Genomic DNA, 27,226 nt, shown 5'->3' with positions numbered 1-27,226 from the left:
TAGTGATCGTATCTGTCTCATGTAGACCCATAACCATCGGGCACGCCACGAACCACAGCAGTAGAAGGCCCAAAAGGCTGCGGATGCTTGACGCTGCCATCATTGTAGCTATGATCATTCTTCCGTCTCTCGTATTGTATCGTAGTCGTCAAAAAGTGGGTGTATCTCCTCGAGGAGGGTGCCTCGAACCACTCAAGGGACAATCTTCGCCGTCCTTTATCAAATTCCAAAACTAGGTTTCTCAAAACCAGCACCACAGGAATGACTGTGTGTAAATAAGAAGGCAGAAGGTAGAGGTATCCAATGACCCCGGTGTTGAGAGAGGTCAGATCGGAGGTACGGTCTGTCTGTCCGGGATGAAATGCAACTCAACTTATACTTTGCCGGGTTCGGTGCACATGTCCACTTCTATGGTTTCACAGAGAACAGAGAACAATTTTAGGATGGAAGTCCCAAAGAACCATGTAATCGGAATCTGACGAGGGAAGGAAGACGACTTCATGCGCACCGTGGCTTGGAGATATGGCACAGAGTGTGTGCAACATGGTCCCTTAAGAGTGGCCAAAGTCAACTATGTACGAGCGTTTTCTCTTTCGCTTGCAGACGGTTGATTCCAAGTCTCGGTTTCGCCATCGAATGGATTCTATTCAAAGCTCGCGCTTGTCGACGCCTTCCCCGGTGCCCGTTCCCTGCCTCGCTCGCTGATCATTCCAGCCTTCCTCTGCTGTTGCCGCAGCCGTCCCAAGTGTGAACACATTCACTTTCCTCCACCGACGAACAGCCTCGCCGCAGCCTTCATGCCTCATCACCAAGGCTCCTCTCTAATCCCTTTTTCTCTTTCCCTAAGCATAACTATAACGCCCCCCACCCATCAAGCAGGCCATTATTTCCCACAGACGCAACAGGAAGGCAGACGCATTCTACCAGTACTCCACACCTGCCGGTGTGGTCTTAGAGTGGCGAGGTGAAGAAACACTCCCAAATTCCTAGTGTTTACCTCGTTCCGAACACACCATCTGTTTCTCCGCTGACGATATATGATACATCCCTCCGAGTCCATCGAGCTTCAGCCCGCCGGCCGGATAGATGCAACCGCTACGATCCGCGCATCAGCCAACATGAATAGCGTTGCGTAGCATAGCGAACACCGTTATCGCCAACCAGGCTTCTTCCCCATACCAGGCTTACAGTCTGGTCTGGTCATACATCCAGGAACAAACTTCTTCCCTCGCACACACAGGCGAGGGAGCGAACGAGTGACCACCTGTGCGCCAGCACGTACTGTCCCACGCAACACCGCACATGCTCCAGCCTTACTTTCCCCGACCCAGGCCCCGACCCAGGGAGGCGACAAAGTAAAAGTGAGACATGTGCCCTCCCAGTGCTCGCTCTCGGCGCGGGTAGCCACCGTTTCGTGCGCCCGCACTTGCTGCTCATGAGACATGAGCAGTTTTCGCGGGGTTGCAGGCTGTTCCATCGCTGTACATTGTACATTGTACATAGGCGGTTACTTCGTACGGACAAGAGCCTATGGAGTATGCAGAGGATGAGAGAGATGTAGAGTACAATATTGCGTACGTACTGGTGGGTGGGGTACATGGGGTACATGGGGTACATGAAGCAGCAGCAGCAGCAGCCAGCTGAGATCATCGCCGCGCCGGTAATTTCAATTGCAATGCTCGCATGCTCGTATGATGTAGGTATGAGGTATGTATTGTGCTCTCTTCGAATCCGCACACGGCATACATGACCTACCCATGGGAACCGTAACACGATGTTTCCACCAGTAGGTATTCTATGTTCTTTCCGGAGCACAGGCGCAAGTGAGCAGCCAGCAACACAAGCACAAGAGCAAGAGCGAGCGCAAGACCCAGAGCAAGCGAAGCCGGAGCTACAGTTGTACTCTGCATACATACATCCATACATCAATTCCTAGGCGGGAGCGGGCGAGGAAAGTGCTGTATCATACTGTATCATGCTGTATCTATGATATGATATCATGCTGGCGGCCGCAGCGGCTGGAAAGAATCGGCATACATAAAGCAATCCATATTGTCGCCGCTGCGCCTCATGCATGTATTTATGTAGCGGTCCGACACAGGGGGCGGGGGCAGGAATCAAGATTCAAATTTCAAGATGGCGAAGAGGTAATGGTGGTGAGCTTATTATGTACAAATACACGGCCTGGTTGGAGTACCTAGAACACGGCAGGACAAACACCGCGTATCCTCCTGTCCGCGTCCAGAAGCCTAGGTAGCGCGTTGCAGCATCCACGCCTCTCGAGCCTTCCGCCTTCCGCCTAGCCACGCGACAGTACGTTTAACGGAGCCCTGGTACCTGTATCCCAGAGTTCAAACCCGTCCACAACGAAGACGCAAGGGACAGTGAGGCAAGTGTACAATACTCTACTCTACAGTGTGGCAAGTAGGCGAGGCGAGTGAGATAGGTATGTCCCACCTTGGCTCGGGGAGATGCATGAGTGAGTGAGTGAGACTTGAGCATTCGGAACAGCGTCGCCGGATCGCGAAGTGAAGTCTTACTCGCTTCGGCGTCGAATCATCAATAATCGAATAAGCGCAGTGGGATGGAGGATGGAGGATGCAGGATGGAGGATGGAGGATGGAGTGCCGTACAGACTACAAAGGACTCAGGAGAGTCGCTGACAAACTGACGAGCTGACGAGCTGACAGTCGAAATAGATATGCACTTCACAGTCGTTCCGAAGATCACTGATTCACCATCGTATGCTAAATGCATGTACTCTACCGACTCCCGAGTATTCACCTGTGAGAGTGAGACATCGCCGCTTCCGCTTCCGCTCCGGCGCGGGGCGGCCATCATACTGTCCTATAGTAAAGCAAGAAAATGCAGCTCGACGAGCCCCGTGAATTCCGAAAGTAATAATACGCCTGGTATACTATATTGTCCATACAATCCCATAATCCCACAAATCGCAAATAACCCGATGCCATGGTACCCGGGCCAAACTCTCCACCCGGACGGTCCCTCGCCCTCCTCCTCTCCCGCCTGCATCTTCCCCACTCATCTCCCCCGCCAGAAAATGAACAACAATGGCCCAAACTAGAAAAGAAAAGAAAAGACAACAAAACTCCAAACGCCATCCACCCTTCCCTTCCCTTCCCATCCCTTCCCATTGATCCCACACCCGCAATCCCTCGCAATCACGTGGACTACACTTCGCTAGACGGCACCAACCTGCCCCTCGAGTCATTTCTCTTTTTCCTTCGGTTGAGGATCAACAGCACCACCGCCAGGAACGCGATTGCGCCCAGGAGGCACGCGAGGATTGTCGCGAGCTGCGTGGTTTGTATCGTCATCTTCGGTGGCTCGGTCGCGAAGACGGTAGCTGAGAGGGAAGAGGGGAGCTAAGAGGAGAGGCGATGAGAGGCGAGAGGTGGTGGTTGTGGGTATCGAGGCGCTGAGAATCGGCCTGGGGGCTGGTGAGGTGGTGGTGGGCGAGGAGGGTGAGCGGGGAGAAGGAGCAGTGCGAGTGCGAGTGCGAGTGCGGACTGAAGTGAAGAGTAACTATGCGCGTGGAAGGTAAGGTAAAGGCGGGATAGATATGTAGGAAATCGATTCCGTCGCTTTGCGATCTATCTCGGTATCGCGGTCGCTATTCGTCGGTCGGTCGGTCTTCGTGGAGCAGCTTTGACAGGACAGGACAGGACAGGACTTGGACTTTATTGAACCGTCGGTCGAGTGGGAATAACTATCGAGATCTCAACGCGCTCTTGACCTGAAGCTCACGTTGGGTTGGAGAAGGTAGAGTAACGAGGAAGACAAGACAAGACAAGACAAGACGCTCTCCCCACGGTCGAGGCCCAGTCAAGTCAGTCCAGCTCAGATAAACCCCTGTGATCGTCGCCGGTGCGGCGCTCCTCCCGTTGACCGTCCTGTTCACTGGCCTTGCAATCTTACGGTCGCATCGAGGAGCTGGGGACGTGCGCTGACTGCTTGGCAGCGTTTCAGCCGTTCTCGTACGGCTGATGTTGCGGCTGAGGGCGGGGGGTGTCATGAAGCTTGTCCCAACTCCAGAGTCCCTGCACAGCACTGCACTGCAGGGTCCTGAAGCTAACCACTCTTACTAGACAGCGTAGAGCGACAGAGCGACGACGCGTACGTCACCAGAGTAAACGCGAAAGGTGTTTCGAAACAACCGCGCTGTCGATGAGAATTTGGTGAAATTTTGATGGGCGGATCGGCTGATGATGGGACGCGAAGTTCCTATGTAATTACGGTGCGCTTGGAGCTACATGTACGCGTCGCACCGTACTGGTGTTGGGGCGTTTGAACTTTGGATCATCAGCGATCACTGCCCCGAGGACCCTGGGGCCTGGGGCAGTGGGGCTTGAGGTACGGAAATAGATGCAGTGGCGGTGCTGCCCTAGAGCTTGGAAGTACTCATAGAGTAGAGATATATGCATAGATCTTGAAGCCGGCGAGGCCGCCTGAACGAACGCCTTGAATGGATCTGATCCGGATCGTTGGGACGATTCGTGACTGTGTTCAAACGTCAGCACAGGCCACAATAAATCTCCAAAAACAGCTGGCTGCGGTATTCGGGGTGCATTCATGCCTATCAACTTGCAACGAGTTGTTTTATTTGTTGAAACTTAAAAGACTGATGGACCGCCGTGCCTTCAAGGTGTTTATGAGTCGGGTGGAAGATTCGGTTCGTCCGGAGTGTGTCGGTATCGGAGGACTGGCATTGAGAATCACATGGGGCTCTGGAGTAGGCTTTTACGGCTTTGGTCTGGCCACGCGAAGGACATGTCGCGAGTGATAGTTAGGTGGTGTGGGACCCAGCGGAAACGACGCCTTGGCGCGTCTGTTTCAACCCGGAGCTGCAGACCTGGGTGAGACGGATGGGCTCGAAGTTGTGAACAGACTGTGACTCGTTGAGACCAGCTGCGTTGGGGGGTGTGACCGAGGGCGGAGAGGGTTGTTGTCATTCGATTTGAGAGCGGGCATGGCAGATGCACGAGCGGCGAAAGTTCGCCGACAGAGGCTAAACCCACTACGGTGGCTTAATCGTTCAGAGAGCTCTTATTCATTTTGTCGACCGGTTGTTTGCTTTCTCATATTCTGTTCATCGCTCTCATTGTCGCTTTTTCATTGTTTTCGTTGCTTTTCATCGTTGTTCGCTCTCGCTATTCAACTCGCGAGGTTCTTGAAGGACACCTGAAGAACACAGGTGTCACTTTTTTTTCTTACATCGTCGTTTTCTCTCTTCTCAGATACAATCGGTCTGTCGTCTACCTATTACCAAAGTTGCCAGATGGTCCTCCACGTCCTCACTGCTTCAGGCGATGACCTCTGACCGCCAGACTCTCCGCTGACCGGTCGGAATCAACATTATCCCCCAAAGGCTGGAAACATGCAACAGCTTCCTTGCGATTCGTTCGTTTGCCTCCTTTACTCTACTGGTTTACTGTCTTTTCCCAGTGCTTGTTTCAATTCACTTGTGTAATTTCTCCTGTACCTCAACCGAGTGACATGTAGTGATGAAACCTTACGGCGCGCATCGAATTCGCTCGGCAAGTCGACCGACCGACCGCGTGAAGGACCTTCGCGGCGATGCGACTCCGTCACCGAGTCGCCGACACAAATAACTACTAACCACGGCATCATCGAATCCACGACATCGCACACGGCACGGGCATGAGAATCAAAGACCTCATCACTCGGCTGCTCGCCTCTCCTCAGTCCTGAGAGTCTTCTCCCCTCGATGTATCTACTTTTCTATATAGATATGCAGAGTGCTTACAAGCCCGCTCCAGTCAGGGGTATTTCGCGTCGGCAGGACCTTCCCCTCCCCGGCGGGAACCTGCGTGCGCTCGAGTCAGGCGCATGCAGCAGTTGAAGCCACCCTACGTACCCTAGCCCCGCCCCGCCCGTCCGCCGCCGCTGTCGCCGTCGATGAGATTCGTCCGCCTTCCCTCCCTTCCGCCCTTCCATCATGCGAAGAAGCACGCAGCAGCACGACAGCAAAGACAGCACATCACCGCGGCGACGACGAGATGGAGAATCACTTCTGCCAGTTTTTTCCTCGCACGTTAGTTACGTTGAATGCGGAATGACGGCATCCCACCGCCTTTGCTGCTCTGCATCTTGATTTATTCCCGCTGATGCTGAGGCTCACTCCCACGGCCACTGCCAGAGTCAGTTCCTCCCCCCGCCACCTCGCACTGCCCGGCCTGTGGACGAGACTCGTGCTTCCTTCCTTCAATCTGGATGCAAGAGCGACGGGATACCCTACTTAGAGTAACTAGCGGCTGCTCGTGATTGGTCGCTGGCCGCGCCGCACTATGCCAACTCATCCATCCAGATTCCACCATCCACCCTCCATCCCTCGACCGGATCCCCCCTTCGTTCGCTTCGGAGGAGGCGGGATGCGCTAGAGGTACTTTGGTCTCACTTTGGAGAATAGAGTACTCTACTTACGGCGAAGAAATCTTCGAGAGCACATGGGAAACTGGGTGGGTATAGTACCGCAGTGGAGGGGTTGTTTCTCTGGTTTCTCTGGTTTCTCTTGTGCTTCGCGGATGTTCCATCGGGTGCTCGACAGTTGTCGCTGAGTGCTGAGCTGAGCTGTGCTGTCGCGACTCGCGACTGGCTGAGTGAACTGCGCGTTTCGTAGGATGTTATTTTTGGGCATGTGGCTTGACTTTGGCACTTGGACTCCGGAGGCAGCCGTTACGAGAGAAAGAGAGAGGTCGGACGAAGCATACCTAGAGGGAGAAGAGAAGAGAAGGGCAGAGAAGAGCGAAGGGAAACATCCGCACAGTTCACTGGCTACGTACTGTACTATAGGCACCCAAGTAGAGTAGCCATCCAATGCTCACAGCGACCAGGGAGAACATACTTCTTACGGGCTTGAGTGAGTTGAGACGAGAGATTAATTTTGCGTGTGCTGCTCCACCTTCCATGCCAGACAGACTCCAGAGTCCAGTCGTACCCGAGTCGCTTTGTAGTAGCAGTGACCCCATCCACCACCACCCCCGCCCCTCTTCCTACCCTTCGCATCGACTCCTCCACCCCAAACCCACCTCCTCTCCGCATCGCACCCGCCCGCGGACGACCGGTGTTGAAGGATAGCAGCAGCAGCAGAAGCAGCAGCAGCAGCAACGGGGACTCGGATTCGGATGCGATAAGTTTAGAACTTGCTGTCTTGACTTATACCGAGTTTTATCCATCATTTTGTTTTTTCTTCTCGTCACGAGCAGCGACGTTGTTTCCTTTCTTTTTGTTTCGGCATATTCTCTTCCCCCACTCCCCGCTTGTGACGTCGGGACGGAGCCGGTGGTCGACGACGAGCGACACGACGACACGACGAGACGAAGACGATTTACGAAAGAAAGAAAAAGACGGAAGAAGAAGAGGCCTCGGAGAAGAGAAGAGAGTGTGAAGAGAGTGTGAAGCGCGCGCGATACGTTTACGGTAAGGACTCCCGCTGAAGAACATGCATGGGATGGATGGATGGATGAGAGAACCAGCGAGTGAAGGAAACCAAGAGAGAAGACAGGAGGTGGTGTTCTGACAGCGCAGCGACACACAGACCTTTAACGCCCCCCCTCCCTCAGCGCCCTGCTACTACTACTACATCCTACGTGCTCTCTCACCCTTAACGAACACTCCCACAACTCACATCACACACGTACGCTCGCACGAACGCTTCTACGACGCTTCTACGACGCCGCCGCCGACCATACATCTACATACCGATAAACACGTCCGTCTTCGCAACGCTACGCATCTATCCACGTCGGTCGCATAACGGACACTACGAAGGAGATAATGTGAGACCTCCTCCTACCCTCTTCTTCCTTTACCATCTAGATGTAGATCTCTGGGGGAGGCTTGTTGTCGCGCAAGGAGGTTGTGGTCTTGCGTCGAGAAGGCGAAGGTCTGCGGTGCGGGTGAGGGGCTGGGGGGTGGCTGGCATGGGGAAAGGAAACATCCGAAGATTCGCTTGCCGGCTAACACACTTTACTTCTTTCCAGAATCCGAATTCCACGCAACCCCGGAAGAACCTCGCTTCATCGTTTCACGTCCCATCATTACCGACCGATAACTGTACCGCAAAGTAATGACGACAGTGCAACCCACATCATCATCCTCGCAACCAGGGTTTATGCAATTTGAAACTGATGAGTTGGAGCGAACTGGACATGGTGGAAGCGGTGGTGGTGGTGCTGGAGGAAGCGCGGACAACGATGGCGGCCTGAGTGCTCCCCCGCCTCCTAATCGTAAGCGGGGAGATAGCAATACCGAGGACGATGGTGCACACCACAACAATACTCACCACCACCGCGAGCCACATCCGTTAGAGGAGGAGGTGGATGGCCACTATCAACAGTACGGTGATAATGGTAGCTATGAGCCGGAACACGAGGATGACGACGGCGAGGATCATGGCCGGTATGAGGATTTGGAGTACGATGAACGCGGATATAGCGGCCCTTCCGACCAGGACAAGTCGCATCACCAACAACACCACGCCTTTCAGCACGATGTCCAAGCGCAACAGCAGCAACCGGAGAAAGATGAAGCTCGGAACGAACAGCACCATTCCCCGACCAAGCCCTTCGGCAAACCGATGAACAAAGCACTGAAGACCCAATTTGATCTGGAGTCGCAGAGGCACATCGAAGTAGATCCAACCCCCGACACCTCCCCGTTGGTCCAGTTCTCTAAGCTAGTTGCTCCGCAGTACCAGCGGCGGGACCCGGAGACTCTGTCACAACACTCCCAGAGCTCCGCCCATTACTCCTCACGGCCTAGCAACGGCAACGGCAGTGGCAATAATAATAACCAGCATGGATCGTACGATGAACAGCCCGGCTCGGCCGACTTCTTGGATCGGCGAAAACCGCCTCCCGTGTTGGACCGAAATGCCAAAACATTCGATGTTCCTCAACCGCAGCGTTCACCAATACGGCAATTCTCGCAGCCCGCAAGCGACAGCCAGCTTCGCGGGTCTTACAATGAGCATCAGCATCAGCAGAACCGCAATTCCCAGGACATGACCTCGGGAAACTCGCCGAACCACAACTACAGCAATCCGGTGCCCATCCCATCGCGCTCGTATGATGCTGAGTTATCGCGACCGCAACAGCAGTCGCAGCAACAGCAATCTTCGCTCAAGTCGCCGCCGTCGATTACGACCGGCCAACTCTCGGGCAGCTTTAGGCAGCAAGAGTTATCGTCATCTCACCACTCAAACCCAGTGTTTGGTGGCCCATCGCCGAGCAACGTGACCTCCCACATGACGCAGAGCTACAGCTCGCAGTTTGGGGCTCCGGAGCCGGTGCATTTCCCTTCTCATCTGTCGACTTCACCTCACGCTGCGCCTAATCAGACCCCCGCATTCCCAGTCGCGCAACCGTTCCAGCCGCCTCCTGCAGGAGTGCAACCATCCCTGTACTCGAATCACAGAGAGGCACAGCCGGCCCAGCATGGCGAGGGAGCACCTATGGAGGCCAACTTCCCGGCAGGATGGGTTCCGGAAGACGACGACGACGATGAGGACGAACACCAAGGTTCAAAGTCTTCTACTAATCCCTTCTCGCCTGATATCCATGACCAACAACCGTATGGCCAACCACCGCCACAGCAGCAGCAGCAGCAGCTCGCCGGGTCACCGGGAAGCTTTAGCGATATCCGGAGTTTGCAGGAGGGTAGTATCGGCGAGGGACGGTCATATAGCCAACGGAGTAACCCGTCCACCATGTCGCCGGCCGAGGTGTCTGACAAGCCAAGTGCGATCGGGCGCCCGACACCACCTACACAACCACCGTCTCAGCAGAGTGTGCACTCAACTGCTACCCACGCCTCGCAACAGAGCCATCATTCCCATGCTATCCATGCGTCGCAACACACTCACACGTCGCACCAATCGCAACAACAGCCAAAACAGCAACGAGGTGGTAATGGTGGTAATGGTGGTGGTGGCGGCGGTGGGTACGGCGGATATCACGAGACACCACCATATTCGAATGCATCCCCGCAGTCGAATATCTCTGGTTATTCGCAGATTCCACCTCCCGCCATCCCGCCCAAGCAGCCGCTCGATGGTGCGGATCGCGAGCGTGAAAGGGAACAACAGGAGCAACTGCAGCGTGCGGCGGCATTCAGCTATCAGCAGCACCTGCAGAGACACCTCGTTAATGCTTCGACTTCTCCGGGTGGTATGACCGGCTATGGACCTCCGCCCCCGATTGGGCAGCAGAAGCGAGATACCGCACCGCGTGTCACGAGCCCGCTGTCAATTCGGAAGAATGAGCCTTCCAACTTCCGTCCTCCGCAACAGCAGCAGCATCAACAGCAACAGCAGCAACAGCAACAGCAGCAGCAACAACATCAACAGCAGCAGCAGCAGCAGCAGCAGCAGCAGCAGCAGCAGCCGCAGAAGCAGCGGTATCAGCAACAAGAGGAAGAGACTTCTCAGTCTTACACCGGAGGCCAGCGTTCGCCAGGACATCAGCAACAAAGCCCCCAACAAGAGCGAGAGCGAAAGGTGTCCTTTGGGCAAGGTTCCAACTCAGGAAACAGTCCGAAGCAGCAAGCGCGAGGAGGACAGGGTCAAAGAAGTCCACAAGAGCGGACGCACCGGGGCTCGCAATACAATGGTTCGCCACACGGTTCACAAACCGGAACTTCCGGCCCGAAACAACCATACTCGCCTCCCCGCAAATATCATCAACAGCAATCTGCGCCATCACCACCTCCTCATCCCAACGCTGATTCACCTCCCCAGCATGGCCGTGATATGAACCAACCGCAGCCCCAGCGGTACATGATGCCGCCGCTTCTCACACCTGTCAGTGACGGGCCGGCTCCTCCGCCGGCACCGTCCTGCCCTCCGCCCGACACACCCGTTAGCGATAACGGTGGTCAGAGAGGACCCCCTGGAGGCTTCATCAAAGGAATCGCCCTCGGAGCTGGTGCCCCAGGATATAAGGGGTTTATGGGAATTCCATTGATGGGCAAGAGTGTGGGGGATACTCGTGGGGAGGCCAATGATGGCGGAACTCCGACCGGGTTCTTGACTCGGAAACCAACACGGAAGACGCAAGAGCAGAGCCGGGGACCCCCGCCTTTGGGTGCACGTCCCCGTGGTTCTAGTGGTTCCAGTGGATTGGGCAAGATGGAACGACCCGGTAGCGCCGAGGGCGATGATCCGATTCCTCCTGAATACCGACCGAGAGGTGGGGACAAGGACGAGACTGGCGCGCCTCTCAGGAAAGAAAAAGGGTCTGGTGTGGGATTGGGATTGGACGGGCAGCAGAATCAGCAGCAGAGCAGCGTCAACCCAACCCAGCAGATGCAACAGCTAAGGCGGCCGCCTGCTGGCAATGTTGGCAATGTTGGTCGCTCGCCTGAGAAGTTCGTCAAATCGCCGGCTCAGCCGGGTTCACAGCAGAGAAGTCCCGCAGAAGTCGGGTTGGGGGGATACTTGTACTCGAAGCCCGTCCCGCCGCCATCCGTTGGGAACTCTGGAACGTCAAATCCGCGATTCCCCAGTGGTCACGTCACTTCGCCTCTCACTCAAGCTACGAGTCCTACTGGAAACATTGGTACGAGGGAGAGCGTGATGCGTGGTCAATGGGTAGACGACACTGCCGCTGTCTCTGGACCTGCACCGCCTGTGCGGAAACCCGACCCGCCTCAGATGCCGGCCCACCCAGTCTACACTGGATATGAGAATGGAGGTGGTAATAGTTACTCGCAGAACTATCAGAAGCCCCAGTCTCACGCCGCTAGCCCTCTCGAAGCGGTAGTGCCGGATGATGTCGAGAATGTCACTAACCCTAGCGAGAGTCCGACTCCGGATATCCCGCACATGCCATTACCGGGGACCACACAACACCATGATCATTCCAAGAGAGGCATCGGCAGCCAGGAAGCGTTGTTTGCAACATTCTCAGATCTCCTTCCTAGCCTTCCGTCAACTCATGTCAATGCGCTTTTGAACTTTGCCATGTATCTGACCGAGGATATCATCGTTGCCGAGAAGGCCGAGAACCTCAGGATGAACTCTTACAATGCGCCAGGTAGCAAGGAACAATTGAGTCTCTTGGGCGATCAACGGATGAGACTCTACCGGGATTGGGCCGGCCTGGAGGAGGTTGCACGGAGCCGTCAAGTTGCGGCGATGAGGGCACCACCCCCAGAACCAAAGGAGCCCCGACATGCCTACCACGGTAAGAAACACCAGGGAAATAGCGTCGGCTACGAGGGAATGCAGCCACTGCCACCGCCACCCAATTTGGGAGGTCTGGACGAGTTCGGAAGCGATAAGTACCATCACTCACAAAGCCACCACGGATCTTCTCACGGAGGCTATGGTGGGATGCCCGAACCTCCGGACAACTACCGCGACGATACACCCTCACCAACGCCCACCGTTGAGCAGATTGCCGCAGCCACCAAGGTCGAGCTTGAGCTCCTCATGCCGCGTCCTATGCCGCATGTTACCGCTGTCCGAATCGACCCCAGTACCCGCCGCAAGTTTGAGGATGATGCGTCCACTGTGGCCTCCGTCTCACGGGCGGAGAACAGAATTGATATGGGACTTGCCGGTGGAACACCGTACCCCTTCCCGTTCCCCAAGCGGCAGGAATTCGACTACGAGGAGGACCGCCCAGTAGACACGAAGGGGCTTTCTGCGGTTATCTTGTCATTTACGAAGGCGAAGAGCAAGGACGATGGGGAGATCATCGCAGACATTCCGCCGTTCCTCCACATGGCATATGCTGCGCTGGATAAGGCTGTCAACCAGGCACCCGTTGACCAGTACCTCGACAACGCGAGAAAGATGCTGGAGCAGAAGACGAATAACCGGATCAATGTGTTCCAGCAGAATGCCATGAAACGCGCCCAGTTGAACCAGAGCCATACCACCACCGCGTACAATAGTGGTCGTTACACTTTTGCTGATATCGAGCGGATGCGGGAGTCTTTCGAGCACGAGGAGGCCAAGAACAAGATGGAGCTCGATTCCGAGATCTACTCGATCTTCGAAAACGAGTACGTCGAAGTGGCTTACAAGGAGGTCAAGACGCAGCTCGAGGATCTCGGTGGCCGGTGGTATGAGGAGGTCAAGAACTGGTTATTTACCGTCACCGCACAGGATACCCGAGGTACTGGAACGGCACTGGAGTACCATCTCCTGCTCGAAGCTATCGATCTCCTCAACAAGCTTCACGTCACAATGGAGCAGCACGAACACGTCCTTCAGTCTCTCGTTACCGAGCGAAACGCCCGTTACCTTCAGATCTCCGTCGGTCCGCTTCTGCAGGCTGGCGAGACGGTGCGTGCCGCGGATGCCGAGCGCCGTTACTGGATCGATGAGCAGGAGCGGCAAATCCGGAGCAAGATCGAGCGCGGAAAGCGGGTCGCGGAACACCGCAGCTGCGTTGACCGTGTCGGCGAGCAGGTCGTCGAAGGTCTGCGCAAGCGTTACGGCGAAGTCCTTGAGGCTGTCTGGGGTGTTGTGTGGCAGTTCCCGCCCTCGATCCAACCCACATTGCTTCGCAAGTTCTTCGACGAGAACACGCTGCCCCTTCCCAACGCCGAGTCGCCGACTTCCTACACGGTCGCACAGGAGAACGTTCAAGCTCTCGCTGAAGCCGTTTCCACTCTTGGTGAGATAGTTGCGTTGATCAAGCTGGCGATGGATTTCCGATCTGCTCCCGCCGTCCGTGTGGTCGAGGCGCAGCTCGCGATTCAAGTCGCCGAAGAGCATGCCCGGGCCAACGGAGTCACGGCGCCCGCTGCCACCGCAGCGGCCTGCATGAAGGGAGTGAAGCAGCGTCTTCCTGGTGCACTGAAACGCGTCGGCGACGAATGCCGGAGCCTCAGCGAAAATGTCGTCGGAGGCCTGATGGAGGTGTTGGAGCGTCTCCGCATCGGTGTCGAAGAGTTGGCCATGAAGGGAGGACGTGTCGACGTCGGCTTGCACCAGCAGCGCAAGGAGTGGAACCAGAGTGTCATCGGGGGTGGAGTGGGGGTTCCCATCGGCGAGAATGTGTGGCAGCAGGGTAGCGGCGAGAACTGGGTTACTGCCAGTGCTGGATACACTCCTGCGCCGCCCCCTCCGCAAAACCAGGGCGTCAGGTTGCCGCAGCCCCAGCAACAGCAGGGACAGTCTTCTGGCGGAATGAGTGTCAACTCGATGTTGGGTGGATTTAGGGTGAGCAAGCAAAATTCCTTAGGCTTGAAGTATTTCGACTAACGCATAAAAAAGCGATCGGGAGGTCCCAACTCGTACCTTGTTTCGCCCGGTGGCTACAGCCCCGGCGGATTCTCGCCTGCGGGCTTCAGTGCCATCAGCACTAGCCAGCCATGGGGCATAGCCGGCGGCACGGGAGGAAGCGAGGGACATGGTGGCAGTCAGGGTAGTGCAGGATATTAGTGACTGGGCTGGGCTCGTTTTTTTTCTTCTTTCCTTCTCGATTATAAAGCACATGGGATTTCCTTTTTTCTCTTGGGCGGGAATCGTCATTTCTTTGGCTGTGATATTACTTTTTATTTTTATTGCTTTGTCTTCAGAGGGCTCTTCTATACGAGAATGGAATTCGTGATCTTTATGCACTCACGTTTGTGGTGAATACTAAAAATGCGCCGTTGCCAAGGTTGCGGCTCACTGTGCCACACGCGTGACGCAACGCCATCCCCGCTCTTAGCCTCGCGCAACAAATCCCCACCATGCCCGCCGCAGCGGCCACCACACGCCACATCCTCCGGCAGCATGACACGCACCTTCTCCCGTTTCTGGCGTTGCTCTTCCTGCTCAACTCCTTAGACCGCAGCAACATTGGCAACGCGGAGACGGGGGGGTTCACGCGGTACGCGGGGCTCTCGCCGTCGGACCTCAACGATGCCGTGACCGCGTTCTTCATCGCGTTCGTATCGCTGCAGCCGCTCGGCGCCGCGCTCGGCAAGCGCGTTGGCGTCGGCCGCTGGGTCGGCAGCGTCATGATCGGCTGGGGCGTACTGACGCTGCTCACCGCGTTTGTGAGCACGCGTGCACAGCTCATCACACTCAGGGTTTGTATTGGCGCGCTGGAGGCCGGGTTTTATCCTGCGACGGTCTTCTATCTGGGGCTGTTCTATACGAGGTTTGAGTTCGCCCAGAGGCTGGGGCTGTTCTATGGACAGTATGCGGTCGCCGGCGCGTTCGGGGGGCTGCTCAGTTATGTCGTGTTTTCGATCTTTCCCACCGAGGAGGGTGGGGACGGGGGTGCTGGCGGGGAGGGGGAGGGAAGGGGGTGGCATAGCTACCAGGTGCTGTTTGTACTCGAGGGGGTGTTTACCGCGCTCGTGGCCGTGATAACGCTGCTATGGCTGCCGACTGGGCCTGGGACGGCGTGGTGGCTATCGCCGGAGGAGCGGGCGATCGCGCAGAAGCGGGTGCTCGCGGACCGGGTGTCGGACGGGGTCTCGGGGGGGAGTGAGCACTACGATTCCGTGCCACCCTCGGGCTCGGAGGATGGCGACGGCGACGGGGACTCGGACGACTCCCTCGAAGACGAAGGCAGCCTGGGGCGCTCACCGACAGCTCTCCACCACCGCTCGATCTCGCGCCCGTCGTCGGCTGCAGCCGCGACGTCGCACCCGCTGCTCGCGAAACCGTCCCGAAGGAGCTCTACTACCGACGCCGGCGCCGCAGGGAGCGAGCCCTCCCTCTCCCGCACCGACGTCTTCGCCGCGTTCACGGACGCAAAGATCTGGGCGCTGTTATGCCTCAACATCCTGTCTGCGCTGCCAGCGACCGCATTCAGCATCTTCCTGCCGCTGATCCTGCAAGGGCTGGGGCACACTCCACTCGCATCCAACGCGCTGTCCATCCCGCCCTTCCTCCTCGGCGCGACCACGCTCTGGATAGTAACCTACTTCTCGGACCTAACCCACCAGCGCATCCCGTTCATCCTTTTCGGCCTGTCCCTAAACCTGCTCGGCCTCCTCCTCGCGCTCCTCCTCCCACCAGCCTACCTCACAGCCCGCTACCTGGCACTGTGCATCCTCCTGGCCGGCAGCTTCATCGCCTCGCCCCTAACCGTCGCCTGGATCTCGGGGAACATCCGCGCGCCCGGGAAGCGCGCCATCGCGCTCGGCATCAATGGCTGGGGAAACCTGGCTGGCGTTGTCGCCGGACAGCTGTTTGCGCCACAGTATGCCCCACAGTATACTAGACCACTCGCGGTCACCGCCGCGTGTGTTACGGTCAGTATCCTGGGTTACATGGCGTTCTGGGGCATGCTGGTGAGGGAGAATAGGAGGCGCGCGGGGGCGGAGGGGAGGCGTAGGGGAGGGAAACGGGGCGAGAGGGGTGAGAGGGATGAGAGGGCGGGGTGGTTGAGGAGTAGGCTGTGGACGTGGACGGGCGGGAAGGGCGCTTTTACGCTCGCTGGCGAGGAGAGGTCGGATGCGGTTTATGGTTGTTAGTAATTTGTACTCGCTCTAGCGGGTGGCGTTTGGACTGTTGATCTGTTTCTTATATCTATGGGAGATCTTGTTTTTGAGGCTGTTGTTTTTGGAGATCTGGTCGGTGCGGGATTATTATGTCATCTACGGTAGGATGTAGGTACTCTATCGATATCAGACTTTATTTTGAAGACGGACGAGACGAGACGAGATGGGACTCGGAATCTCACTACCTGGTGCTCCACTCTAAATCTGTAGATACGGCAGTGTGTACCGAGAAGGCACTGGGAAGTTGGAAGTTCGGACGAACGTGCCCATCATACCAAGTACCATGTAGGTACATAATGCAGATACTCGAACTGCGATCTTACTCGTGCGTATCTATGGCTGCAGTTGCCTGAGCTTGCCTAAGGTTTCCGTTCGCTTGTCTTGCTCTTCCCCATCTGCTTCGCCTCCCTGACTCAGAAGCCGGAAACTCCGATCATTCCTTCGGGATCCTGCGAATCCGTGTTCCACATACCTTATACATACAAGGTCATACACACCTGTAGATGTAGCTTACGGAAGTGACGGCAAGACTACTAGACCTTAAGGCACGGACTGTATGATATGTGTGTATGTATGTAGTCTGAGCGGGGCCACGTGCGCAGGGATGTCAAGACTGCGACTGAGACAGAGACTCCTCCACTTCCTCTTCCGCTTCCCGTTGGCTAGCTAGCTAACCAAGCAAGCAAGCATGCCTTGACTAAAGTGCGAAGTAACTAATGCCGAAATCCCGCGATCGGCTGCGCCAGAATTCCGTCAGTCAGTTAGGCGACAAACTTTCGTTCGTCTCGGCTCGGCTGTTCGTGGTTCCAGACCACGATCTGGGTTCCAGCGTCCCGAGCGCAAGCAAGAGGAATGAAGGCTGGAGCTGTCGGACGCGGACACGGACGCGGGCGCGGACTTAAGTTGGGGGTCTCAGGAAAATAGAGTTGGCGGACTGACGGACGGACGGATTTAACGAGCGCGCGTGGAATAGAGTTGGTGGGTGGGTGGGCAGACGGACGGACTTTCCGTTGCCCCCCCTCCTTCCCTTCCCTTCCCTCGCCCTGGCGCCAGGCGCCGTCGTTTCTTCGGCACCTCCTAGCCGAACGAAAAAAATAAGAAACAAGACAGCAACAAGCTTTTTCTGTTTCTGCTCCTTCAGCGAACCTTTCGGAATTCCGGCACCCTGCGTCGTGGCCCACAACACCACCACACCACCACACCACCACCACCTGCGCCCACACTACATGTGTCCACAGATTTCGCAGATTCCGTGAGCGGTGACGTAACCTCCCACCATGTTTAAGAGTGCAGAGCGGGGTGATGGTTCCACCCGCGTCGTCCGGCGTCCGGACGGATGCTGCTGGAGCTGTGTGGAAGCTTCGCGGCTGGCCGTGCGATGCGACGAGGCGATGCGATGCGACGACGACGAGGAGGAGTGTGCGGTTGGATACGGTAGCATTCTGGATACACATCGTTCACCGTACGATACCGGTACAGCACGCACCGTCCTCCTGCCAAGGTCCGATCTTGCGCTTCGCTGTACACCGAGGTTTCATTTTGGAGTATCGCACCTATGTACCCACCGGTTTCTGGCTGAACTGAACTGAAGAGGACTTATTTCGTCGCAACGCGTCTCGCCCGGCGGAGATAAAGTACCTTCCCATATACAAAGTACATATCGGTATGTAAGTACCATAGGCAAGTCAGAGCAGGCGGCAGGCAGGCGAGATTGCGTATTTCCAGCATCATCGTGCCGGATCGTTGCCGGATCGTTGCCGGAGCATGGTGAGATAGGGTTGTGGCAGGGTTCGGAGAATTCGGAGGTCCGTGTGACTGGAGGCTGAGGATTGGGCTGGGGTTGCTGAGTAACAAATGTTCGGCGGGTGCGGGTGTTGGGGGGGAGGGGAGAAGGACTTCCGCAGCTCGGTGAGCTTGACGACCTGACGCGGGCAGTCGGGAGAATATTATGAAAGCCATGTGCGAAACTTTTTACTCGGGCGGCCCACGTACAGCACAGATAACTCCGGTGTCCGTTGCAAAGAAAGGGCTGACCAGGATCCGGGCTGACATAACGCTTCTAGACGGCTTCCCTGGAAAAAAGTGGCTTCATTTGCCGAGTTATCCGGTGAAAGGTCTGTCCGCGGTAGCGTGCGGAGTTTCGGCGATAGCCAGGTTTGTAGCTTTCAAGATCAGTCCGCGCGCCACTGGGAACGAACGGACTAGCTAGCTAAGCTAGATAACTATTCTGTGCAAACCGGATCGCCGTCGAACCGGGACGGTGGGAGCGAAGCTTAAGAACAATCGATTTCCGCCCGGAATGGAGGAGGTATCATACAGCAGCAACAGCTTCATACAGATACAGACACAGCTCGGATATCGACTGCTTCCCATTCGACGAGACGAATACATCCATCCATACCAGCATACCTACCTTACCTCGATCACGAACTTGAATTAGAATAAACACCATGGCGGAGATCGTCGACCTCGAACGGGTCATTTCCAACATCAGCGGCTTCGATGTGGAGCGCGAACTCAAAAGATCCCAAACAATCAACCGACAGCAGACCGCACCGGTACAAGAGGAGGGAGAGGCGAGCGGCCTCGGAGGCGCCGATTTAGAGAAGGGACTTAGTGGTCGCGACAGGAAGGATTCCTCGGCTTCGGGCAGTACACTTCATGATGCTGCGAATCAGCTCGAGCCGGCCGAGGAGAATGACCCCAATATCGTCTTTTGGGACGGACCCGATGATCCGGAAAATCCTATGGTATGGATTCCAACCCCCTAGACTTGTTTTGGCATCGGATGCTAATATTATTTCTAGAACTGGCCACAATGGCGGAAAAACGTCGCTGTCGGCATCGTCAGCGGAATCACCTTCATCACTCCCTTGGCATCGTCCATGTTCGCGCCCGGTGTCAAGGACCTGATGGCCGAATTCCACTCGACCAACGTCGAGCTCGGTTCCTTCGTCGTCTCGATTTTCCTTCTCGGTTTCGCTGTCGGCCCGCTCTTCCTTGCACCCGCTTCCGAACTTTACGGACGATCGATCATCTACAACATCTCCAACATCTGCTTCGTTCTGTGCACGATCGGCTGCGCGTTGGCGCCTAGCTTGAACTTCTTGATCGGCTTCCGGTTCCTGGCTGGTACCTTCGGTGCTGCTCCGCTTACCCTCGGTGGTGGTACCATCTCCGATGTCATCCCCGTCGAGAAGCGTGGTGTCGCCATGGCCCTCTTCGCCATGGGTCCTCTCATGGGTCCCGTCGTCGGTCCCGTCGCCGGCGGTTTCTTGGCCGATGCTATGGGCTGGCGCTGGGTGTTCTGGCTGTTGACCATCTGCTCCGGCGTCGTCACTGTCCTGACCCTCATCTTCCTCCGCGAGACCTACGCACCAAAGATCCTCGGCGACAGAGCCGCCCGTCTCCGCAAGGAAACCGGCAACCCCAAGCTCCGCTCCAAGCTCACGTCCACTCTCCCGCCCAGAGAGGTCTTCTCCCGCGCCCTCGCCCGCCCCTTCAAGATGCTCTTCACCTCGCCCCTGATCTTCACCATGTCCCTGCACATGGCCATCGTCTACGGCTACCTGTACCTGCTCTTCACCACCTTCCCCACTGTCTTCCAGGGACAATACGGCTTCAGCACCTCTACCGTCGGTCTCTCCTACCTCGGCATCGGCATCGGCTCGCTTCTCGGTCTGCTCGTCCTCGGCATCGTCTCCGACCGCATTCTCGCGCACTACACCATCCGCTCCGGCGGCGTGATGAAGCCCGAGTACCGACTTCCGCCCATGTCCTACGGCGCGCCCCTGATCCCCATCGGCCTGTTCTGGTACGGCTGGACGGCGAAGTTTGAGGTGCACTGGATCGTGCCGATCATGGGCACCGCGCTCGTCGGCATAGGTCTTCTCGCCACCTTCATGCCCATCAACACCTACATCGTCGACGGCTACCCCAAGTACGCCGCTTCCGCCCTCGCCGCTACCACCGTGCTGCGATCCCTCTTTGGCGCACTCCTGCCCCTGGCTGGCCCGAGGATGTATGACGCCCTCGGACTCGGTTGGGGTAACTCCCTCCTTGGCTTCATCGCACTGCTGTTCCTGCCCATGCCGTTCGTCTTCCAGCGCTACGGTGAGCGCCTCAGGAACAAGTACTCGGTCGGGTTCGAGTAGTTTGCCTCCTTCCTACCTACCTCCTACCTAAAAGTGTGTTGAGTTTGTTGCATCTAAGGCGTTTTAGCGGGGGATATTTCTTATTTTCTTCTCTTTCTTTGGCCTCTTTTTTTATATAGATACGGCGGGGCACCAGTCACGTTTTTGGGCCTCCGCTTTGGGATAATTGGGATACTTGGGATACTTGGATGATTTTATTTTCGGCTGTACATATTGGTTGCGGGATTGTATTTTTTTTTTTTGGTACTCTGTTTGATGGATTATTTTGAAGCATTACTGTATTATGTGGGTTTTGGTTTTGGTTAGATGATGACGGACGGCGAAGAACGAGTAATTCAATATATCACAACTCAATCATTACTTGTTTACCGTGATATCTGGTCAGTGACGTTTGAGCTTCTCCGAGTTGAGTCGCAAGAGGTGATAGAACAAGTGTCGTAACTGAGGAAGTGCCCAGACCACCTCGACTTGCTTCCATGCGTGCATCACATGTATCGTTAGAGTACACGCCTGGCAAGCAAGCAAGCAATCATTTACTGAGGGGACGTGGGGGCAGAGAATGCTTGTATCGTCGCTGAGTGCCGGAGAGATGAGACCTTGCAGGACCTGGTGGGAATAAGTGTTATGGAGGGGAGACCCGATGCGGTCGTTGAACGTTGAAATGTTTTCTATTGCTGCTTTTCTGTTCTGAATCTCGTTCCACATTTCTCGTACCTGTTGTGGGTCTCTCACTACGTAGCTATCGGACACGGCGGAACACAGTCGGTGGCGTTGCTATGACGGAACTCCGGCCCTAGCTACTAGTAGCCGGTGAAGGCCGGGACATGGTTACTGTCACTGCCGGTCCCGCGTGTTTCGCGGGCCGGGTAGAGCGGGGGAGAAACGACGCCAAGGGAACATCGAGGGAGCTCACGATGTGGATTTCGACTCTTGAGGATATGTAAGCAACTACTGTCTGCAGTCCCTTTCGTGATGTACCTACTTTCACTTCTCACCGGGTGGTATTAATACCGAAGTAGGTAGATGCTCATCGGTAGGTCCCTAAGTGGTCACCGCTCCGGGCGATTTAGTGGTGACGTAGCGTGCCGAAACGTCCACTGCTGATAAATCAACCGTTCAGACCACCACCACCGAGGTCTATCGCATTGCGGATTTACAGCAGAGCATCTATATCATTCCGAATTGCCCGCCCCAAGTCCTACTACTGTATCTACAGCACAGCAATCATGACCTCCACCACCCCCACCACCAGCGTCTACTCCGTCGGCCCGTACCACGGCCTCCCAGTACTGCCCTCATCAGCCCGGAACCTCACCGCGATCGTCACCGGCGCGAACGGCACTATACCCTCCCCGCGTGGGCACCGACTTCGCGGCTAACTAACGAGCACAGGCATCTCCGGCCAGCACATCCTCAAAGTCCTGCTCTCGCACCCCACGGTATGGACTCGCATCTACGCGCTCTCCCGCCGACCCCCGCCAGCGGGCACGTCCGCGGCCGACCCACGGGTGACGCACATCAACACGGACTTCCTGGGGGGCGCGGAGAGCATCCACGCGGCGATGCAGGCAGGCGGCGTGAAGGACGCCGACTATGTATTCTTTGCCACGTACAAGGAGAACAGCGACGAAGGCTTGTGGAGCGGGCAGAAGGAGATGTGGGACGAGAACGGCAAGATGCTCGAGGACTTTTTGGTCGCCCTCGAGCAACTGCAGAAGGGGAGGTGTAAGCGTGTCGTCCTACAGACTGGCGCGAAGCACTACGGCGTCCAGTTTGGTGAGGTGATGGCGCCCTGTAGGGAGGAGGATCTGAGGGTCGATGATGGCCCGTATGCTGGGACGTTGAACTTTTATTATAGGTGGGTTGGCTGCGTGATGTAGGCGGAGGGATGGTTGGCTGACGGGTTGCGCATAGGCAGCAGGATATCCTGAAGGAGTATGCGGGAAAGCATGGGTTTGAGTGGATCGAGGCGAGGCCGAGCAACGTCATCGGTGCCGTCGCAGGGAACTTTATGAATGAGGCTATCGCGGTTGGGCTGTACATCGCTGTGCAGAAGGAGCTCGGCGGGCCGATCCTCTTCCCGGGAACATGTACGTCCACGGTCCACCTCCAAAAATATACTCCAGCCCCACTAATCGCAAGCAGGGAAGAAATACAACAGCATCGAAATCCAGTCCTCGGCGCTGCTGATGGCGTACCTCGAAGAGTGGGCGGTTCTGACGCCCGAATGCGCGAACCAATCCATCAACGCGGTAAACGGCGACGCACCCACGTGGGCACGGCTATGGCCCGCGATGCTGGCCAACTTCAATGTCGACCCATCCATGGCCTCGCTGGACGTGCAATTCGCGAGCGCCGAGATCCCCGCCGAGTGGGCCGGCCAGAAGATGGAAATGCCATACCCGCGGCCGCTCGACCGCAAGACGAAGTCGGCGCTGGATCTGCGCATCGTCCTCGACAAGTGGGCACGGGATCCTAAGGTCATCGCGGCGTGGGAGCGCCTGAGGGACCGTGAGGGCCTCAATCAGAAGGTGTGGGATGGCGCAAGTTGGAAGTTCGCGGATGGGATTCTGGCTATGGAGTGGAACCTCGTTATCGCCTCCGAGAAGGCGAGGTGCTTGGGCTTCTTTGGCACGGTCGATACTATTACCGACTGGGAGCACGTCTTTGATGAGGCCAGGAAGGCGAAGTTGCTGCCGAAGGCTTGATGGACTGGTGGAATGGAATACGCGAATGCTTATTTGTTGCTTCAAACCAATCATGATATATCGCTCGGATTGCAGGTTGCGACGTTCCGAATGAAACTTTATTTCTCCATCTAATATAATCACACTATAGCAGGGGGTGATTGCATACTTAAGTACGAGTGCATCCAAGACCATCTCAATACGCACAATAGTTTCTGCGATGCCATTCCCTCGTCCTTTCCTCCATGGTACCGTATCAGGGAGTTGCGTGAGTTGTGTGGTTTCAAATAGATTTGTGTTTTCGTCGTTATGGGTTTGGTCATGACTTGTGACTTGTGCGATCCTCGATGGGGCCGCCGTCCGTTCGAGACACAGCAACTCGTTCGAAACGACGCCGAATGACTGAGAAAAGGGTTTTTGTCGTACGCCACGACCACCACTTGCCATGGCCATCCATCCATGATCCATCCGTCACCAGACGGATCTCTGGAGACTAGGCTGGGGGAAGATGATATCCTGTTTGAAGTTTCCCCAGCTAGCTTTCGCCCCACGCAACCAGATCTTGTGTGGTTCATGAGAGACGCTCGAGGCTCGCCGAGCACTGCAGCAGCAGCCCCCTTCTCCAACCGTTGCCTCATGTTCGAATAGTAGTACTGGTGTATAAAACGCTCCTCGAGAGAGAGAAGCAGGACAGTGACAAAGAGTTACCAATCGGTCACGTTTTCTTTATGAGAAATCGCGAGAAAGCAACGGAACTTCGCAAGTGCTCACTCGCTGTATTGGATCGTACGGCACAACCAACAAACGGGTCAAATATCGTTGTCTCGCACAGCGGCCAGAGCAACAGCGTTTGGCCAATGGCGCCTGCATCTCACTCATGCATAGCCAGGAGATATGACCTTTGCTCTGAAAGGAAGACGACCTCCGCGTATAACGTGGGGGGGTAGTAAGCCACGTTATACGCGTATAACTTGGGGAGGAGGATTTCTAAGTCAGTGGCATGAATCACAAATTAGTGCTGGGCGGAAAAGAATGAGAAGAAGTTAATGAGTGGAGAGAGGAGGGAGAATGGGAGGAAGAGTTGGGAGGAAAGGAGGGTTTTATAGGTTAAGCTGGTGGAATTCCAAGAAACCACCTCTAGCGCACTAGCCGCGACTCAGAATTTTGTTTCGCAGCAAACACCGCTACATTGCAAGGTGTCGACATTTGACATCAAACAGCGTCACTCGACATCCGAGTGAGCACCGATGAACACATCTCCGCAGCGAGGAATAGCGACAAACGCGCTACTCTCTCACGAAGCCCTCCCACGCGCAGGTGTGTGCAGTTTGAAGCTGCCATACCAGCCAACCTAATTAGACACACCGAGACGGGAGAGGATGATACTGCTGTCAACCCAGTCCGGCTCGATACCTGGGCGAGGTCTTGTTTCCGAACAACCCCCACCTCCCCCCCTCCCTACCTCCGGCGCTGGCTGCCCGTGGCTGTGCGGAACTCACAAATCCACACCGGAACATTTCTCGTACTTGGTCGTGGGTCTTTTGGAAGGTACCGTATTATCTCACATGAGAGGTATGGTTATAAAAACTCATATTATAGGTACTAGTGCATGTAAGTGTGAGCTAGGGCGTCTATGGTTAGCGCACCGAGCAATTATGCAACGTCAGGTGTTCAGCCTTCAGGGGCTGGCAGGTATGTTCATACAGCTGAACACACGACTCTGTAGCTGGAAGTATCGTCAACTACACAGTACTATCCTCCTCACATCTCGGAAGAATAATGCAACTATTCGCCATGATGAACGACCAAGTATCGGACTCAGCGCCGCCAGTAGAAACCCTCACATCATTGTTCTCACAGCTTGACAGCTAACCATCTACCGATCCGGCCAGGCCACTTTTCACGCGTTCATCAGTTAAGTTCAAACCTTCACCAGGGCCCCGGAAACAACCCATCGCAGTCGCCCCACGTTGGGTCCCCCCTCCAGCCGTCATTCCTTCCAGAGCCAAACGAAGTCGAACAGTCGACTCACTTCGGACCCAATACCTAGCCGCACCACCGGCCGCTCCACCAGCAGCAGCACCGGTCGCTCCAACAGCAGCACCGGCCGCTCCTCCAGCAGCAGCACCGGTCGCACCACTAGCCGTAGCACTGGCTGCACCACAAACCTCAACTCCAGCTGCCCTTCAAGCAGTAGGAGCCCGGAGAAGTGCCAGGCTGGTAGGGAAACCTCAGCGTAGCCATGTAACTTCTTTCCCGCAAATTACCGACAGTGAGGGTAACAGTGGAATTGAGGATGATGGTGTTGAGTACGATTTTGGCGAACAGACGAGTTTTAGTTAGATTTGTACATATTGCAATCGATTCTGGGGGGGGGAAATCAGTCTATAGAATCGATTCTGTGGACAGCCCGAGAATTCTCTCCGAGCACATAGGGCGCGTTTTGATATTGCGCTAGTCCCTAAGATCTCTAGTCTGCGCTAATGCGCGCTTTAGACCTATAACAGTGACATATATACCCAGACCTCTCATGTGAGATAATACGGTAGGTACCGAGCCTGCTACGAAGTACTACGTAGAGTACCGAACGACGATTGAAGACGTGGGTTACGTTCATCTCCCGCACACCTCCCGTCCATCCAAAATATCCGTCTCCGACTCTCCAGCGAGCCTAAAGGCCAGAGGGAGACTAGGAAATATCTAGTGTGTATTCAAAATTTCAAAACCGCCATTATCTGACCCAACGGTCGAGTGTGGAATCATGAATAATGAAACCGAGTTCCGACATCTCGCCGCCACGGCGCCGCCCGGCCGTGCATATGTTCGGCGTTCACCCGCCTCTCCCATCTCTCCCATCTCTCCCATCTCTCCCACCTCTCCCACCTCTCCCACCTCTCCCACCTCTCCCACCTAACTGGCCCCGCCCAAGAAATACCACAGTATACTCGGAGGCTATACTACCGGTAATGTTGGTACATACGGGATGTCTTCTGCTGACTGCACTATTAGTAATGTCCACCGGTTCTTTCTACTATCTAGATGGAACGAGTGAGCAAACGTGACACGAATCGTCGGAGCCGGGGTGAGCGTCCTGCCAGATCCCACCAAAACTTGCTCATCAGATGGAACGAGCGAGAAAACGTGACGCGCCACTCGATAGAGACGGCACTGGTGGCGATGATTCTCCGGGTTCCCGAGGCTCCTCTCAGCAGTCTCGTGCCGGCCTACATAAACTGTGTTTTCGTCTTTATGGGATTAGTCACGTCAGGACTTGTGAGATCATCATCCCCGATGGGACTCCGTTGCGTTCGAGACACAACTTGAGCAAAACAACGCCGAGTGACTGAGAAAAGACTTATGTCGTACGCCACCACAACTACCACCATCACCAAAACGTTGGTCAATGGTTAGTGTGGTAGAAATAGAACGAAGTGGTAGTAGTTGCCTGAGAGTGACAGCTCGACAGACGAGCGGGCTCCTCGATAATCGGATCACGAACTGTAACGAGGCCGCCACCACCACTCGCCATGGCGATCCATGATCCATCCGGCGCGAGAAGGATCTCTGGGGGAATCGGACGATGTCCTGTTTGAAGTTTCGTCAGCTTTCGTTCCCCCACCGGGGGTCCGCAATGTGGGATTTAACGAGTGATGAGGAGACTAGCAACCCCAAGCAGTGAAAAGCAGAACAGCAGCAATGGGTCCCGTTAATCGCTTTCCTGATTTTACCGGAACGAGCACCGGGAATCGGTGATTGAAACACATCAATCTAAAAATGAGGTGCTGGATGAATAGCACAAGGGAGAATGGACGAAGAAGAAAAGTCGTGATTATTTTTACAAAAAGAAGGAAGGGAGAGGGGGGAGGCGGGTCATGGTATCCTATA

General features: G+C 55.8%; 6 protein-coding genes across 6 annotated transcripts; 5 read left to right on the top strand and 1 right to left on the bottom strand.

Moving 5' to 3' along the window:
- Window positions 1-2,812: 2,812 nt before the first annotated feature.
- BZA05DRAFT_386439 (uncharacterized protein) lies at window positions 2,813-3,230 on the bottom strand. The gene has a single exon (XM_051482487.1). It carries the CDS (start codon window positions 3,153-3,155, stop codon window positions 2,838-2,840), a length of 318 nt encoding a protein of 105 aa, XP_051342841.1. The 5' UTR covers window positions 3,156-3,230; the 3' UTR covers window positions 2,813-2,837.
- Window positions 3,231-7,696: 4,466 nt separating this feature from the next.
- On the top strand, window positions 7,697-14,632 carry BZA05DRAFT_160758 (uncharacterized protein). The gene is made up of 3 exons (XM_051479085.1): window positions 7,697-7,820; window positions 8,025-14,218; window positions 14,273-14,632. The coding sequence occupies exons 2-3, from the start codon at window positions 8,111-8,113 to the stop codon at window positions 14,438-14,440; spliced, it is 6,276 nt and encodes a 2,091-aa protein (XP_051342840.1). The 5' UTR covers window positions 7,697-7,820; window positions 8,025-8,110; the 3' UTR covers window positions 14,441-14,632.
- Window positions 14,633-14,688: 56 nt separating this feature from the next.
- BZA05DRAFT_368093 (major facilitator superfamily domain-containing protein) lies at window positions 14,689-16,735 on the top strand. The gene is made up of 2 exons (XM_051481579.1): window positions 14,689-15,455; window positions 15,567-16,735. Exons 1-2 carry the CDS (start codon window positions 14,734-14,736, stop codon window positions 16,471-16,473), a joined length of 1,629 nt encoding a protein of 542 aa, XP_051342839.1. The 5' UTR covers window positions 14,689-14,733; the 3' UTR covers window positions 16,474-16,735.
- A 2,093-nt stretch (window positions 16,736-18,828) lies between these two features.
- Window positions 18,829-20,994, top strand: BZA05DRAFT_160727 (major facilitator superfamily domain-containing protein). Its single transcript, XM_051479084.1, has 2 exons — window positions 18,829-19,250; window positions 19,308-20,994. Exons 1-2 carry the CDS (start codon window positions 18,951-18,953, stop codon window positions 20,652-20,654), a joined length of 1,647 nt encoding a protein of 548 aa, XP_051342838.1. The 5' UTR covers window positions 18,829-18,950; the 3' UTR covers window positions 20,655-20,994.
- An 880-nt stretch (window positions 20,995-21,874) lies between these two features.
- Window positions 21,875-23,548, top strand: BZA05DRAFT_368087 (uncharacterized protein). The gene is made up of 4 exons (XM_051481578.1): window positions 21,875-22,010; window positions 22,047-22,512; window positions 22,569-22,744; window positions 22,800-23,548. The coding sequence occupies exons 1-4, from the start codon at window positions 21,881-21,883 to the stop codon at window positions 23,360-23,362; spliced, it is 1,335 nt and encodes a 444-aa protein (XP_051342837.1). The 5' UTR covers window positions 21,875-21,880; the 3' UTR covers window positions 23,363-23,548.
- A 1,483-nt stretch (window positions 23,549-25,031) lies between these two features.
- Window positions 25,032-25,775, top strand: BZA05DRAFT_386421 (uncharacterized protein). Its single transcript, XM_051482486.1, has 3 exons — window positions 25,032-25,171; window positions 25,262-25,694; window positions 25,734-25,775. The coding sequence occupies exons 1-2, from the start codon at window positions 25,036-25,038 to the stop codon at window positions 25,579-25,581; spliced, it is 456 nt and encodes a 151-aa protein (XP_051342836.1). The 5' UTR covers window positions 25,032-25,035; the 3' UTR covers window positions 25,582-25,694; window positions 25,734-25,775.
- Window positions 25,776-27,226: the final 1,451 nt, after the last annotated feature.

The sequence above is a fragment of the Tricharina praecox genome, assembly GCF_024521635.1.
Source record: "Tricharina praecox strain CBS 144465 chromosome Unknown BZA05scaffold_3, whole genome shotgun sequence".
NCBI classification, from domain to species: Eukaryota; Fungi; Ascomycota; class Pezizomycetes; order Pezizales; family Pyronemataceae; genus Tricharina; species Tricharina praecox.
The sequence above is the reverse complement of the archived record's forward strand: the minus strand, read 5'-3'. Positions and strand labels throughout refer to the sequence as shown.